The sequence below is a fragment of the Crinia signifera genome, chromosome 4 (genome assembly GCF_055691185.1).
Source record: "Crinia signifera chromosome 4, ASM5569118v1, whole genome shotgun sequence".
NCBI lineage: Eukaryota > Metazoa > Chordata > Amphibia > Anura > Myobatrachidae > Crinia > Crinia signifera.
In genome coordinates this window covers 2,822,854-2,840,524 of record NC_139220.1, presented here as the reverse complement: position 1 = coordinate 2,840,524, position 17,671 = coordinate 2,822,854, and the positions used below count along the sequence as shown (strand labels likewise).

Genomic DNA, 17,671 nt, shown 5'->3' with positions numbered 1-17,671 from the left:
TGGTCCTCTGTTATAGAGGCTGGTTCTATGGTACTGCTTGGTCCTCTGTTATAGAGGCTGGTCCTATGGTACTGCTTGGTCCTCTGTTATAGAGGCTGGTTCTATGGTACTGCTCGGTCCTCTGTTATAGAGGCTGGTTCTATGGTACTGCTCAGTAATCCGTTATAGAGGCTGGTTCTATGGAACTGCTCAGTAATCTGTTATAGAGGCTGGTTCTATGGTACTGCTTGGTCCTCTATTATAGAGGCTGGTTCTATGGTACTGCTCGGTCCTCTGTTATAGAGGCTGGTTCTATGGTACTGCTCAGTAATCCGTTATAGAGGCTGGTTCTATGGTACTGCTTGGTCCTCTGTTATAGAGGCTGGTTCTATGGTACTGCTCGGTCCTCTGTTATAGAGGCTGGTTCTATGGTACTGCTCGGTCCTCTGTTATAGAGGCTGGTTCTGTGGTACTGCACGGCCTCCGTTATAGAGGCTGGGTGTATGGTACTGCTCGGTCCCCCGTTATAGAGGCTGGTTCTATGGTACTGCTTGGTCCTCTGTTATAGAGGCTGGTCCTATGGTACTGCTTGGTCCTCTGTTATAGAGGCTGGTTCTATGGTACTACTCGGTCCTCTGTTATAGAGGCTGGTTCTATGGTACTGCTCAGTAATCCGTTATAGAGGCTGGTTCTATGGTACTGCTCAGTAATCCGTTATAGAGGCTGGTTCTATGGTACTGCTCGGTCCTCTGTTATAGAGGCTGGTTCTATGGTACTGCTCAGTAATCCGTTATAGAGGCTGGTTCTATGGTACTGCTCAGTAATCCGTTATAGAGGCTGGTTCTATGGTACTGCTTGGTCCTCTGTTATAGAGGCTGGTCCTATGGTACTGCTTGGTCCTCTGTTATAGAGGCTGGTTCTATGGTACTGCTCAGTCCTCTGTTATAGAGGCTGGTTCTATGGTACTGCTCAGTAATCTGTTATAGAGGCTGGTTCTATGGTACTGCTTGGTCCTCTGTTATAGAGGCTGGTTCTATGGTACTGCTCGGTCCTCTGTTATAGATGCTGGTTCTATGGTACTGCATGGCCTCTGTTATAGAGGCTGGTTCTATGGTACTGCATGGTCCTCTGTTATAGAGGCTGGTTCTATGGTACTGCATGGTCCTGCGTTATAGAGGCTGGTTCTATGGTACTGCTCGGTCCCCCGTTATAGAGGCTGGTTCTGTGGTACTGCACGGCCTCCGTTATAGAGGCTGGTTCTATGGTACTGCATGGTCCTCCATTATAGAGGCTGGTTCTGTGGTACTGCTCAGTCCCACGTTATAGAGGCTGGTTCTGTGGTACTGCACGGCCTCTGTTATAGAGGGTGGGTCTATGGTACAGCTTGGTCCTCCGTTATAGAGGCTGGTTCTATGGTACTGCTTTGTCCTCTGTTATAGAGGCTGGTTCTATGGTACTGCTTGGTCCTCTATTATAGAGGCTGGTTCTATAAAACTTCTTGGTCCTCTGTTATAGAGGCTGGTTCTATGGTACAAAAAAAGGAGAGATTGCTACTCGCACAGGACCCTCATTGGTATCAAGGATGGTGGGTGGACCCCCAGGTAAGTGGGCTTATCAGGGGTGTGCTACCACTGGACATCAGAAATATACATAAATGACAAAGAGGAAAAAGTATGTCCCTGTGTGGTGCACCTATTGAGACTCAAGCGAATAAAAATTAACTTTTATTAACAATTTTTAGAAGGCGAAATATAAAAACACACGGACACAACATATACACAAATGTGTTTTAAAAAACGATGGCTCTCCGACTCCACATGAATATTGACCGTAGATCGGTGTGAAATTTTTACAGGTATTATTTAGCCGACACTCTTTATAGTAATAATTATATAGTTCAAAGTGTTAGTGTCTTAGTGGCTGAATGCCCATGTGCATAGGTGCAGAGACCTGACAAAAGTGTGGTGATTTGTGTGGTTTAGCACATTATAAGGGTATAGGCCGACAAACAATTCTTAGAGCCCAGAAGCAGTATCTCAGTGATTTGTCTGGGTGTCTGCCTAAAATGCCACTGATTTTTGACGTGTAAGGGGCTATTTATGGATAGGGTTGACACTGATGTCGACCAGTACCACAGGTTTCTCACCAGAAGGATCTGTCGCTGGCTACCTTTATTATCAGGGCCAGATATCTCTGTGTCAGTCACCAACAATCCACAATATCATGTCAATCAGTGAAAACAAGTCAACACGGATGCTCGGTCCTCTGTTATAGAGGCTGGTTCTATGGTACTGCTCAGTCCCCCATTATAGAGGCTGGTTCTGTGGTACTGCTCAGTAATCCATTAAAGAGGCTGGTTCTATGGTACTGCATGGTCCCCTGTTATAGAGGCTGGGTCCATGGTACTGCTTGGTCCTCTGTTATAGAGGCTGGTTCTATGGTACAGCTCGGTCCTCCGTTATAGAGGCTGGTTCTATGGTACAGCTCGGTAATCCGTTATAGAGGCTGGTTCTATGGTACTGCTGGGTCCTCCGTTATAGAGGCTGGTTCTATGGTACTACTGGATCCTCCGTTATAGAGGCTGGTTCTATGGTACTGCTTGGTCCTCTGTTATAGAGGCTGGTTCTATGGTACTGCTGGGTCCTCCGTTATAGAGGCTGGATCTATGGTACTGCTGGGTCCTCCGTTATAGAGGCTGGATCTATGGTACTGCTGGGTCCTCCGTTATAGAGGCTGGTTCTATGGTACTACTGGATTCTCCGTTATAAAGGCTGGTTCTATGGTACTGCTTGGTCCTCTGTTATAGAGGCTGGTTCTATGGTACTGCATGGTCCTCCGTTATAGAGGCTGGTTCTATGGTACTGCATGGTCCTCTGTTATGTAGGCCTGTCAGTTGCTGGTTGTATAGTAGCGGGTGGACTCAGTTGAATGGCTGCTCTTGGGTAATGGGTGGGGTATCCGGACTATTTGTCTACAACAAGAAGATAGACAGCCATTAGGTCGACACCATTAGTTCAACAACTCAATAGGTCGACATGCTTTTAGGTCAACGTACCATTAGGTCGACATGCCATTAGGTCGACAGTGTCTAGGTTGACAGTCAAAAGGTCAACATGGTTTTTTCACTGTTTTTTGAGCCGACATGTGCCGACAGCCGGTATTTCATGCCCTACCATCCACTAGGGCGTGGAGTTAGATTATAATAGTGTGCCGAGCGCAGCGAGGCACCGTGCCCGAAGCATTGCGTGCGAAGCGAGCGATGCGAGGGGCTGCGGTTCACTTCAAACTGTGTCGATGTCGACATTTGGGTAAAAAAAATATGAAAAAAACCATGTCGACCTTTTGACTGTCGACCTAGACACTGTCGACCTAATGACATGTCGACCTAATGGTATGTCGACCTAAAAGAATGTCGACCTATTGAGTTGTCGAACTAATGGTGTCGACCTAATGGCTGTCTATCTTCTTGTTGTAGACAAATGGTCCCACATCCGGTGGGTGGACACAGTTACAATTAGAGGCCTGCTCTCAGGTAACGGGTGGACACAGTACAGTTAGAGGCCTGCTCTCAGGTAACGGGTGGACACAGTTACAGTTAGAGGCCTGCTCTCAGGTAACGGGTGGACACAGTACAGTTCGAGGCCTGCTCTCAGGTAACGGGTGGACACAGTTACAGTTAGAGGCCTGCTCTCAGGTAACGGGTGGACACAGTTACAGTTAGAGGCCTGCTCTCAGGTAACGGGTGGACACAGGTACAGTTAGAGGCCTGCTCTCAGGTAACGGGTGGACACAGTTACAGTTAGAGGCCTGCTCTCAGGTAACGGGTGGACACAGTACAGTTAGAGGCCTGCTCTCAGGTAACGGGTGGACACAGTTACAGTTAGAGGCCTGCTCTCAGGTAACGGGTAGACACAGATACAGTTAGAGGCCTGCTCTCAGGTAACGGGTGGACACAGTTACAGTTAGAGGCCTGCTCTCAGGTAACGGGTGGACACAGGTACAATTAGAGGCCTGCTCTCAGGTAACGGGTGGACACAGTTACAGTTAGAGGCCTGCTCTCAGGTAACGGGTGGACACAGTACAGTTAGAGGCCTGCTCTCAGGTAACGGGTGGACACAGTTACAGTTAGAGGCCTGCTCTCAGGTAACGGGTGGACACAGTTACAGTTAGAGGCCTGCTCTCAGGTAACGGGTGGACACAGATACAGTTAGAGGCCTGCACTCAGGTAACGGGTGGACACAGTTACAATTAGAGGCCTGCTCTCAGGTAACGGGTGGACACAGATACAGTTAGAGGCCTGCTCTCAGGTAACGGGTGGACACAGTTACAGTTAGAGGCCTGCTCTCAGGTAACGGGTGGACACAGTTACAGTTAGAGGCCTGCTCTCAGGTAACGGGTGGACACAGTACAGTTAGAGGCCTGCTCTCAGGTAACGGGTGGACACAGTTACAGTTAGAGGCCTGCTCTCAGGTAACGGGTGGACACAGATACAGTTAGAGGCCTGCTCTAAGGTAACGGGTGGACACAGATACAGTTAGAGGCCTGCTCTCAGGTAACGGGTGGACAGTTACAGTTAGAGGCCTGCTCTCAGGTAACGGGTGGACACAGGTACAATTAGAGGCCTGCTCTCAGGTAACGGGTGGACACAGTTACAGTTAGAGGCCTGCTTTCAGGTAACGGGTGGACACAGTTACAGTTAGAGGCCTGCTCTCAGGTAACGGGTGGACACAGATACAGTTGGAGGCCTGCTCTCAGGTAACGGTGGACACCGATACAGTTAGAGGCCTGCTCTCAGGTAACGGGTGGACACAGTTACAGTTAGAGGCCTGCTCTCAGGTAACGGGTGGACACAGTTACAGTTAGAGGCCTGCTCTCAGGTAATGGGCGGACACAGTTACAGTTAGAGGCCTGCTCTCAGGTAACGGGTGGACACAGTTACAGTTAGAGGCCTGCTCTCAGGTAACGGGTGGACACAGATACAGTTAGAGGCCTGCTCTCAGGTAACGGGTGGACACAGTTACAGTTAGAGGCCTGCTCTCAGGTAACGTGTGGACACAGATACAGTTAGAGGCCTGCTCTAAGGTAACGGGTGGACACAGATACAGTTAGAGGCCTGCTCTAAGGTAACGGGTGGACACAGATACAGTTAGAGGCCTGCTCTCAGGTAACGGTGGACACAGTTACAGTTAGAGGCCTGCTCTCAGGTAACGGGTTGACACAGTTACAGTTAGAGGCCTGCTCTCAGGTAACGGGCGGACACAGATACAGTTAGAGGCCTGCTCTCAGGTAACGGACTGTCTGTAACGGACAGTTACAGTTAGAGGTCTGTAACGGACAGTTACAGTTAGAGGCCTGCTGTCAGGTAACGGGTGGACACAGATACAGTTAGAGGCCTGCTCTCAGGTAACGGGTGGACACAGATACAGTTAGAGGCCTGCTGTCAGGTAACGGGTGGACACAGATACAGTTAGAGGCCTGCTGTCAGGTAACGGGCGGACACAGATACAGTTAGAGGCCTGCTCTCAGGTAACGGGCAGACACAGATACAGTTAGAGGCCTGCTCTCAGGTAACGGGTGGACACAGATACAGTTAGAGGCCTGCTCTCAGGTAACGGGTGGACACAGATACAGTTAGAGGCCTGCTCTCAGGTAACGGGTGGACACAGATACAGTTAGAGGCCTGCTCTCAGGTAACGGGTGGACACAGATACAGTTAGAGGCCTGCTCTCAGGTAATGGGTGGACACAGTTACAGTTAGAGGCCTGCTCTCAGGTAACGGGTGGACACAGTTACAGTTAGAGGCCTGCTCTCAGATAACGAGCGGACACAGATACAGTTAGAGGCCTGCTCTCAGGTAACGGGGTGGACACAGATACAGTTAGAGGCCTGCTCTCAGGTAACGGGTGGACACAGTTACAGTTAGAGGCCTGCTCTCAGGTAACGGGTGGACACAGTTACAGTTAGAGGCCTGCTCTCAGGTAACGGACAGACACAGTTACAGTTAGAGGCCTGCTGTCAGGTAACTCATTACAGTTAGAGGCCTGTCAGAGGTCATCTCTTAGGTCAGATGCAGCCATAGACCCCCATAGGGTAAAGCAGGTAGTGGGATTCTTACCTTGCCTTCTCTTTGAATTAAGGTGATTTACATTGGCTATGACAAATGGCGTTGAGAAGGAACGGCTCTTACTAATGTTACCCAGCAGAGCGTTATTCCAGGTGTCCGAGCCGGTACTGCTGGGAGATGAAGGGACAGAAGGTGACATCAGCGTTACTAGCTTACAGAAACAGAACATAAATCTGTATATGTAAGAACAGCACAGGAGCATCTGTGTCACTACTGATCCCAGAAGATTCTGTTACACTAAACCCCCCTCCATCAGTGTAACATTATATAGCTTTACTTATTCCATATATTACTATGTGTGACATATGTAGTGTAGTCTATGTGTACTTCCCCAAGCATCAACTGAGCGGACTGGGGTATATGGGGCGAGGGGGGGGGGGGCATAATGCAGAAAACAACGTCACCAGAGTTCCGCTCCATGCAGTGGTGGAGTTATAACAGGTGGAGCGGAGACGTATGGGAACATGAGTCTGTATGTGACAGGACAGTATAGGGGATCCCAGCACTATATATAAGGGGGAGGGGAGCTGTACGGGAACACGGGTCTGTATGTGACAGGACAGTATAGGGGATCCCAGCACTATATATAAGGGGGAGGGGAGCTGTACGGGAACATGGGTCTGTATGTGACAGGACAGTATAGGGGATCCCAGCACTATATATAAGGGGGAGGGGAGCTGTACGGGAACACGGGTCTGTATGTGACAGGACAGTATAGGGGATCCCAGCACTATATATATATAAGGGGGAGGGGAGCTGTACGGGAACATGGGTCTGTATGTGACAGGACAGTATAGGGGATCCCAGCTCTATATATAAGGGGGAGGGGAGCTGTACTGGAACACGGGTCTGTATGTGACAGGACAGTATAGGGGATCCCAGCACTATATATAAGGGGGAGGGGAGCTGTACGGGAACATGGGTCTGTATGTGACAGGACAGTATAGGGGATCCCAGCTCTATATTTATAAGGGGGAGGGGAGCTGTACGGGAACATGGGTCTGTATGTGACAGGACAGTATAGGGGATCCCAGCACTATATATAGGGGGAGGGGGGCTGTATGGGAACATGGGTCTGTATGTGACAGGACAGTATAGGGGATCCCAGCACTATATATAAGGGGGAGGGGAGCTGTACGGGAACATGGGTCTGTATGTGACAGGACAGTATAGGGGATCCCAGCTCTATATATAAGGGGGAGGGGAGCTGTACGGGAACATGGGTCTGTATGTGACAGGACAGTATAGGGGATCCCAGCACTATATATAAGGGGGAGGGGAGTTGTACGGGAACATGGGTCTGTATGTGACAGGACAGTATAGGGGATCCCAGCACTATATATAAGGGGGAGGGGAGCTGTACGGGAACATGGGTCTGTATGTGACAGGACAGTATAGGGGATCCCAGCACTATATATAAGGGGGAGGGGGGCTGTACGGGAACATGGGTCTGTATGTGACAGGACAGTATAGGGGATCCCAGCACTATATATAAGGGGGAGGGGGGCTGTACGGGAACACGGGTCTGTATGTGACAGAACAGTATAGGGGATCCCAGCACTATATATAAGGGAGCTGTACGGGAACATGGGTCTGTATGTGACAGGACAGTATAGGGGATCCCAGCACTATATATAAGGGAGCTGTACGGGAACATGGGTCTGTATGTGACAGGACAGTATAGGGGATCCCAGCACTATATATAAGGGAGCTGTACGGGAACATGAGTCTGTATGTGACAGGACAGTATAGGGGATCCCAGCACTATATATAGGGGGAGGGGGGCTGTACGGGAACATGGGTCTGTATGTGACAGGACAGTATAGGGGATCCCAGCACTATATATAAGGGGGAGGGGAGCTGTACGGGAACATGGGTCTGTATGTGACAGGACAGTATAGGGGATCCCAGCACTATATATAGGGGGAGGGGAGCTGTACGGGAACACGGGTCTGTATGTGACAGGACAGTATAGGGGATCCCAGCACTATATATAAGGGGGAGGGGAGCTCTACGGGAACATGGGTCTGTATGTGACAGGACAGCAGGGGATCCCAGCACTATATATAGGGGGAGGGGGGCTGTACGGGAACACGGGTCTGTATGTGACAGGACAGTATAGGGGATCCCAGCACTATATATAGGGGGAGGGGGGCTGTACGGGAACATGGGTCTGTATGTGACAGGACAGTATAGGGGATCCCAGCACTATATATAAGGGGGGGAGCTGTACAGGAACACGGGTCTGTATGTGACAGGACAGTATAGGGGATCCCAGCACTATATATAGGGGGAGGGGGGCTGTACGGGAACACGGGTCTGTATGTGACAGGACAGTATAGGGGATCCCAGCACTATATATAGGGGGAGGGGGGCTGTACGGGAACATGGGTCTGTATGTGACAGGACAGTATAGGGGATCCCAGCACTATATATAAGGGGGAGGGGGCTGTACGGGAACACGGGTCTGTATGTGACAGGACAGTATAGGGGATCCCAGCACTATATATAAGGGGAGGGGAGCTGTACGGGAACATGGGTCTGTATGTGACAGAACAGTATAGGGGATCCCAGCACTATATATAGGGGGAGGGGGGCTGTACGGGAACACGGGTCTGTATGTGACAGGACAGTATAGGGGATCCCAGCACTATATATAGGGGGAGGGGGGCTGTACGGGAACACGGGTCTGTATGTGACAGGACAATATAGGGGATCCCAGCACTATATATATATAAGGGGGATGTACAGGAACACGGGTCTGTATGTGACAGGACAGTATAGGGGATCCCAGCACTATATATAGGGGGAGGGGCGCTGTACGGGAACACGGGTCTGTATGTGACAGGACAGTATAGGGGATCCCAGCACTATATATAGGGGGAGGGGGGCTGTACGGGAACACGGGTCTGTATGTGACAGGACAATATAGAGGATCCCAGCACTATATATATATAAGGGGGATGTACAGGAACACGGGTCTGTATGTGACAGGACAGTATAGGGGATCCCAGCACTATATATAAGGGGGAGGGGGGCTGTACGGGAACATGGGTCTGTATGTGACAGGACAGTATAGGGGATCCCAGCACTATATATAAGGGGGAGGGGAGCTGTACGGGAACATGGGTCTGTATGTGACAGGACAGTATAGGGGATCCCAGCACTATATATAGGGGGAGGGGGGCTGTACGGGAACATGGGTCTGTATATGACAGGACAGTATAGGGGATCCCAGCACTATATATAGGGGGAGGGGGGCTGTACGGGAACATGGGTCTGTATGTGACAGGACAGTATAGGGGATCCCAGCACTATATATAAGGGGGAGGGGGGTTGTACAGGAACACGGGTCTGTATGTGACAGGACAGTATAGGGGATCCCAGCACTATATATAGGGGGAGGGGGGCTGTACGGGAACACGGGTCTGTATGTGACAGGACAGTATAGGGGATCCCAGCACTATATATAGGGGGAGGGGGGCTGTACGGGAACATGGGTCTGTATGTGACAGGACAGTATAGGGGATCCCTGCACTATATATAAGGGGGAGGGGAGCTGTACGGGAACATGGGTCTGTATGTGACAGGACAGTATAGGGGATCCCAGCACTATATATAGGGGGAGGGGGGCTGTACGGGAACATGGGTCTGTTTGTGACAGGACAGTATAGGCAGGGCTATTTTTGTGCAGGTTCCAGCAGGAACTGTGGCCCTTATTCTAGTTCACTCTTTCTGACAAAATATTCCTCAGATGGACAAAACCATGTACACTGCAGGTGTAAAACCCCACCCAAATCTAATTATCTCTGCACAAGTAACACCTGCCTCACCTGCAGTGCACATGGTTTTGTCCATCTAAGAAATATTTTGTCAGAAAGAGTGAACTAGAATAAGGGCCACAGTTCCTGCTGGAGCCTGCACAAAAATAGCCCTGAGTATAGGGGATCCCAGCACTATATATAGGGGGAGAGGGGCTGTACGGGAACATGGGTCTGTATGTGACAGGACAGTATAGGGGATCCCTGCACTATATATAAGGGGGAGGGGGGCTGTACAGGAACACGGGTCTGTATGTGACAGGACAGTATAGGGGATCCCAGCACTATATATAAGGGGGAGGGGGGTTGTACAGGAACACGGGTCTGTATGTGACAGGACAGTATAGGGGATCCCAGCACTATATATAGGGGGAGGGGGGCTGTACGGGAACACGGGTCTGTATGTGACAGGACAGTATAGGGGATCCCAGCACTATATATAACAGGTGGAGGGGAGCTGTACGGGAACATGGGTCTGTATGTGACAGGACAGTATAGGGGATCCCAGCACTATATATAATGTGGGAGGGGAGCTGTACAGGAACATGGGTCTGTATGTGACAGGACAGTATAGGGGATCCCAGCACTATATATAGGGGGAGGGGGGCTGTACGGGAACACGGGTCTGTATGTGACAGGACAATATAGGGGATCCCAGCACTATATATATATATAAGGGGGATGTACAGGAACACGGGTCTGTATGTGACAGGACAGTATAGGGGATCCCAGCACTATATATAAGGGGGAGGGGAGCTGTACGGGAACATGGGTCTGTATGTGACAGGACAGTATAGGGGATCCCAGCACTATATATAGGGGGAGGGGGGCTGTACGGGAACATGGGTCTGTATGTGACAGGACAGTATAGGGGATCCCAGCACTATATATAGGGGAGGGGAGCTGTACGGGAACATGGGTCTGTATGTGACAGGACAGTATAGGGGATCCCAGCACTATATATAAGGGAGCTGTACGGGAACATGGGTCTGTATGTGACAGGACAGTATAGGGGATCCCAGCACTATATATAAGGGGGAGGGGGGTTGTACAGGAACACGGGTCTGTATGTGACAGGACAGTATAGGGGATCCCAGCACTATATATAGGGGAGGGGGGCTGTACGGGAACACGGGTCTGTATGTGACAGGACAGTATAGGGGATCCCAGCACTATATATAGGGGGCTGTACGGGAACATGGGTCTGTATGTGACAGGACAGTATAGGGGATCCCTGCACTATATATAAGGGGGAGGGGAGCTGTACGGGAACATGGGTCTGTATGTGACAGGACAGTATAGGGGATCCCAGCACTATATATAGGGGGAGGGGGGCTGTACGGGAACATGGGTCTGTTTGTGACAGGACAGTATAGGGGATCCCAGCACTATATATAGGGGGAGGGGGGCTGTACGGGAACATGGGTCTGTATGTGACAGGACAGTATAGGGGATCCCAGCACTATATATATAACTGGTGGAGCGGAGACGTACGGGAACATGGGTCTGTATGTGACAGGACAGTATAGGGGATCCCAGCACTATATATAAGGGGGAGGGGAGCTGTACGGGAACATGGGTCTTTATGTGACAGGACATTATAGGGGATCCCAGCACTGTATATGGGGGAGGGGAGCTGTACGGGAACATGGGTCTGTATGTGACAGGACAGTATAGGGGATCCCAGCACTATATATAAGGGGGAGGGGAGCTGTACGGGAACACGGGTCTGTATGTGACAGGACAGTATAGGGGATCCCAGCACTATATATAACAGGTGGAGGGGAGCTGTACGGGAACATGGGTCTGTATGTGACAGGACAGTATAGGGGATCCCAGCACTATATATAAGGGGGAGGGGAGTTGTACGGGAACACGGGTCTGTATGTGACAGGACAGTATAGGGGATCCCAGCACTATATATAATGTGGGAGGGGAGCTGTACGGGAACATGGGTCTGTATGTGACAGGACAGTATAGGGGATCCCAGCACTATATATAAGGGGGAGGGGAGCTGTACGGGAACATGGGTCTGTATGTGACAGGACAGTATAAGGGATCCCAGCACTATATATAAGGGGGAGGGGAGCTGTACGGGGACACAGGTCTGTATGTGACAGGACAGTATAGGGGATCCCAGCACTATATATAAGGGGGAGCTGTACGGGAACACAGGTCTGTATGTGACAGGATAGTATAGGGGATCCCATCACTATAAATAAGGGGGGCTGTATGGGAACACAGGTCTGTATGTGACAGGACAGTATAGGGGATCCCAGCACTATATATAAGGGGGAGCTGTACGGGAACACAGGTCTGTATGTGACAGGATAGTATAGGGGATCCCATCACTATAAATAAGGGGGGCTGTACGGGAACACGGGTCTGTATGTGACAGGACAGTATAGGGGATCCCAGCACTATATATAAGGGGGAGGGGAGCTGTACGGGAACATGGGTCTGTATGTGACAGGATAGTATAGGGGATCCCAGCACTATATATAAGGGGGAGGGGAGCTGTACAGGAACACGGGTCTGTATGTGACAGGACAGTATAGGGGATCCCAGCACTATATATAACAGGTGGAGGGGAGCTGTACGGGAACATGGGTCTGTATGTGACAGGACAGTATAGGGGATCCCAGCACTATATATAATGTGGGAGGGGAGCTGTACAGGAACATGGGTCTGTATGTGACAGGACAGTATAGGGAATCCCAGCACTATATATAAGGGAGCTGTACGGGAACATGGGTCTGTATGTGACAGGACAGTATAGGGGATCCCAGCACTGTATATAAGGGGGGGAAGGGAGCTGTATGGGAACACAGGTCTGTATGTGACAGGACAGTATAGGGAATCCCAGCACTATATATAAGGGAGCTGTACGGGAACATGGGTCTGTATGTGACAGGACAGTATAGGGGATCCCAGCACTGTATATAAGGGGGGGAAGGGAGCTGTATGGGAACACAGGTCTGTATGTGACAGGACAGTATAGGGTATCCCAGCACTATATATAAGGGGGGAGCTGTACTGGAACACGGGTCTGTATGTGACAGGACAGTATAGGGGATCCCAGCACTATATATAAGGGGGGGAAGGGAGCTGTATGGGAACACAGGTCTGTATGTGACAGGACAGTATAGGGGATCCCAGCACTATATATAGGGGGAGGGGGCTGTACGGGAACATGGTCTGTATGTGACAGGACAGTATAGGGGATCCCAGCACTATATATAAGGGGGAGGGGAGCTGTACGGGAACACAGGTCTGTATGTGACAGGACAGTATAGGGGATCCCAGCACTATTTATAAGGGGGAGGGGAGCTGTACGGGAACACGGGTCTGTATGTGACAGGACAGTATAGGGGATCCCAGCACTATATATAAGGGGGAGGGGAGCTGTACGGGAACACGGGTCTGTATGTGACAGGACAGTATAGGGGATCCCAGCACTATATATAGGGGGAGGGGGGCTGTACGGGAACACGGGTCTGTATGTGACACTATAGGGGATCCCAGCACTATATATAGGGGGGGGGGGCTGTACGGGTACACGGGTCTGTATGTGACAGTATAGGGGATCCCAGCACTATATATAGGGGGAGGGGGGCTGTACGGGTACACGGGTCTGTATGTGACAGGACAGTATAGGGAATCCCAGCACTATATATAAGGGGGAGGGGAGATGTACGGGAACACGGGTCTGTATGTGGCAGGACAGTATAGGGGATCCCAGCACTATATATAGGGGGGAGGAGGGCTGTACGGGAACATGGGTCTGTATGTGACAGGACAGTATAGGGGATCCCAGCACTGTATATAGGGGGGAGGAGGGCTGTACGGGTACATGGGTCTGTATGTGACAGTATAGGGGATCCCAGCACTATATATAAGGGGGAGGGGGGCTGTACGGGAACACGGGTCTGTATGTGACAGTATAGGGGATCCCAGCACTATATATAGGGGGAGGGGGGCTGTACGGGTACACGGGTCTGTATGTGACAGTATAGGGGATCCCAGCACTATATATAAGGGGGAGGGGGGCTGTACGGGAACACGGGTCTGTATGTGACAGTATAGGGGATCCCAGCACTATATATAGGGGGAGGGGGGCTGTACGGGTACACGGGTCTGTATGTGACAGTATAGGGGATCCCAGCACTATATATAGGGGGGGGGGAGCTGTACGGGAACACGGCCTATATGTGACTTGTTATAGGAACCTAGCATGCTGTGACCATTGCCCTGGACTATGGTCATCCTACTAGGACCCCCACCGGCTGTGGTGCTAATCTCTCCCCGTATGTACAGTATTATGTCTCCCATCGCTTGCACCCTTGGTGACTGTACCCACTCTATCTGCATCTGACCATTGCCGCCTGTATCATAAATACATGGTGAGAGAGAGAGAGGACACTACCCTGGTACCTGGAGGAGGTTGTGTCAGTGGGTTTAATACTGCCGCTGCGGTCTCTTCTCACCGGTGCTGGTTCTAGAGTCGGTAAACCGGTGGCCGATGTGGTTGTGGTCCATGTGGAAGAGACCCTCCGCATCAGCCCTGATGGAAGACTCCTTCGTAGTCTCTGGAGAAAGAGACAGACATGAAGACACATGCTACAGAGTGACATCACCAATGTGGGTGCACTGTGGCATACGGTATACTGGGGGCACTACAGTGTGGCACTGGGGGCATATTAATGGTAGTTACCGAGTCACTGTACCTTTGGTATGGTCATCTTGTCGCCTTTTTCGGAGCCTTCCTCTGAATCGGAACAGGCGTAGTTCTCGTTGAAGGTGACCAGAGGGTTGAGCCTCGGCTTGTGGATGGGCTGGAAGTTTAGCTGGGTACTTAGCAGGTTACTGACGGCCCGCAAGGATGTGCAGATGTGGGGGGGCAACGAGGCGTCAGCTAGTAAATCTGTGATAAGTCCGTGGGCTTCCCCCATTACAGCAATGTCTACAGTGATGCTGGTGCCAGACGACTGGAAGGAGAAGAAACACAATCATCAGAAACGGGAAATTCTCTGGCACTGGGAAGACAACACGTTACATGTCTCCATAGTCTGAGCCCCATGTAAGAACGAGTCTACAGGCCCCATGCAAGGATGAGTGTATAGGCCCCATGTAAGAACAAGTCTATAGGCCCCATGCAAGAACGAATCTACAGGCCCCATGCAAGAACGAGTGTATAGGCCCCATGTAAGAACAAGTCTATAGGCCCCATGTAAGAACGAGTGTACAGGCCCCATGTAAGGATGAGTGTATAGGCCCTATGTAAGAACTAGTGTATAAGCCCCATGTAAGAACGAGGCTAACTAAGAACTTCATTTCTATGTGATTATTCCCCACATGGACCAGATGATTAAATTATGGATAGATTTACAATGGAAGGTAAGAGGTGACCATGTGCTTCTCATCTTCTTCTCTCAGACATGTCATATCCTGAGAATTGCATGTTTTCACCAATATCCATACAGCAGGGCGTTACCTAGGAGACTGCAAGTCAGGTAATAGGGAGGGCTCCCAGCAGATGGAGTGTGAGAGGTGCAGTGTAAGAGAGGAGAGGCTCTGTGTATATGCCCATACAGTGTCATGTACACCAGCAGCTGATAGGAGGCTGATGGGAAGCACGTGCAATATTGCCATCACTAAGGATGTTGCAGAACTTCTACCGATAACCAGGAATAAAAGCGGCATTACTGTGGACTGATTTATACATCGCCGTTCAATTAACTGAATCACTTTAATTACTGCAGGAAATCCAACTGCGGCAGAGGCATTACAACCTACAGACGTGATCATTATTGGAACATGACATCCAGTACATGGTAATCTGGTGACTGGGGGTGGGGGATAAGTCACACAACTCATGCAATTATGTATTCGCTATAAGGGGGCTAATTACCAAGCAGTGGCACCCCTCAGACATAGTCCTCAGCCAGGCTTCAGGTAAAGGAACCAGTGTCGCACTACATCACACCCCTCAGACATAGTCCTCAGCTAGGCTTCAGGTAAAGGAACCAGTGTCGCAATACATCACACCCCTCAGACATAGTCCTCAGCCAGGCTTCAGGTAAAGGAACCAGTGTCGCACTACATCACACCCCTTAGACATATTCCTCTGCTAGGCTTCAGGTAAAGGAACCATTGTCACACTACATCACACCCCTCAAGCATATTCCTCTGCTAGACTTCAGGTAAAGGAACCATTGTCGCACTACATCACACCCCTCAAGCATATTCCTCTGCTAGACTTCATGTAAAGGAACCAGTGTTGCGCTACATCACAGTCAAAAAGCTCACTGTGAAACGCGCGTCAGCGTTTCACGTGAGCAAGAGAAGCTGTACCTTGTCTTGATATATTTAAAATTGTATTTTGAATGTTTAGCTTAATTTAAGCCTCAGTGTTGGCACTTGCCTGTCCACAGTCACAGCGGTCCACCATATGTTATTCAGCAACGGCGGACGCTAACATTAAGGTGACGGGGGCATAGGAATAAAGAAACGCTGCTGTGTACACACGCACCCAGCATACAGGCTGTTGCTACACACTGGTGGTGGATGTGAGCGGACGTTTTGTACAGGGGAGATAGGACGTTTCCTACCCCTGGCCCTTACAAGCCCGACGGGACCCAGTGCATCAGCCGGCTTATATCACTTGCCTCATACGACTGTCAGCAGGGTGACAGGAACGGCCAGGACGCTGCCCGCACCAAGTCTCCCTGCCTATTAATTTAACAAAAGTCTACACAGGTCCATTTTAGGTCAATTAACATAGAAGCGCACAAACAGGGACACGGTTCCCCTTACATTAATAACAGCGCTTACACAATTGCAAGCACGACCTGAAGAGATAATATTAGCCTCTGGCAGTGTATCACACAAGTTTAATTTAAATGAATTTTTTGCATGCCACACATTCTCTAATTCAAAATAAAGGAATTTAGGTACATAAATCCCGCCACGTCAGGATTGATATATTCTTTTTAATTGTGTTGTTTCACGTCTCTATATGTTATATGTTTGCTTTTAGAATTTTTTTTGCAGTTTCTTTAATGATAAATTAAAAGTTATATTTTATTATTCTCTCTTTTTGCACCACCCACGGACAGTCTTCTTACCCCAATAATTAAATTCTTCATTGTCCAGTGGTAGCACACCTCAACATTATTTGGACATTGTCCCTATGTATACAATGAGGTAATTTGAACAAATCTATATTGATTTCCTCTTCCAGTGGGATCAACAATATTTCTCTCTTTTGTCACTTCCAACACACATTACATCACTTCCCCATCACATCACATCACATCACATCACATCAATACCGCCTCACATCACATCACTTCCCTCTCACATCATATCACTTCCCCATCACATCACATCAATACCGCCTCACATCACATCACATCAATACCGCCTCACATCACATCCCATCAATACCGCCTCACATCACATCACTTCCCTCTCACATCACATCACTTCCCTCTCACATCATATCACTTCCCCATCACATCACATCAATACCGCCTCACATCACATCAATACCGCCTCACATCACATCACTTCCCCCTCACATCACATCACTTCCCCCTCACATCACATCACTACCGCCCACATCACTAACCCCTTACATCACATCACTACTGCCTCATGTCACATCACTTCCCCCTCACATCACATCACTTCCTCTCATATCACATTGCTTCCCCCTCACATCACCTCCAACACACATTACATC

At 49.8% G+C, this 17,671-nt stretch overlaps 1 protein-coding gene across 3 annotated transcripts in view; it reads right to left on the bottom strand.

Annotated features, from left to right (window-relative positions):
* The window catches only part of PDE3A (phosphodiesterase 3A), a 347,829-nt gene that overhangs the window by 53,785 nt on the left and 276,373 nt on the right, over nt 1-17,671 (bottom strand). For 2 of the 3 annotated variants that reach the window (XM_083180739.1, XM_083180741.1), the window contains 3 exons: nt 14,652-14,912; nt 14,359-14,513; nt 6,095-6,213 (listed from right to left, as the gene is read on the bottom strand). In XM_083180739.1, coding sequence (XP_083036865.1) covers nt 6,095-6,213; nt 14,359-14,513; nt 14,652-14,912 — 535 coding nt within the window. The remainder of the gene's footprint in view (nt 1-6,094; nt 6,214-14,358; nt 14,514-14,651; nt 14,913-17,671) is intronic. The other variant, XM_083180740.1, reaches the window with a different exon arrangement.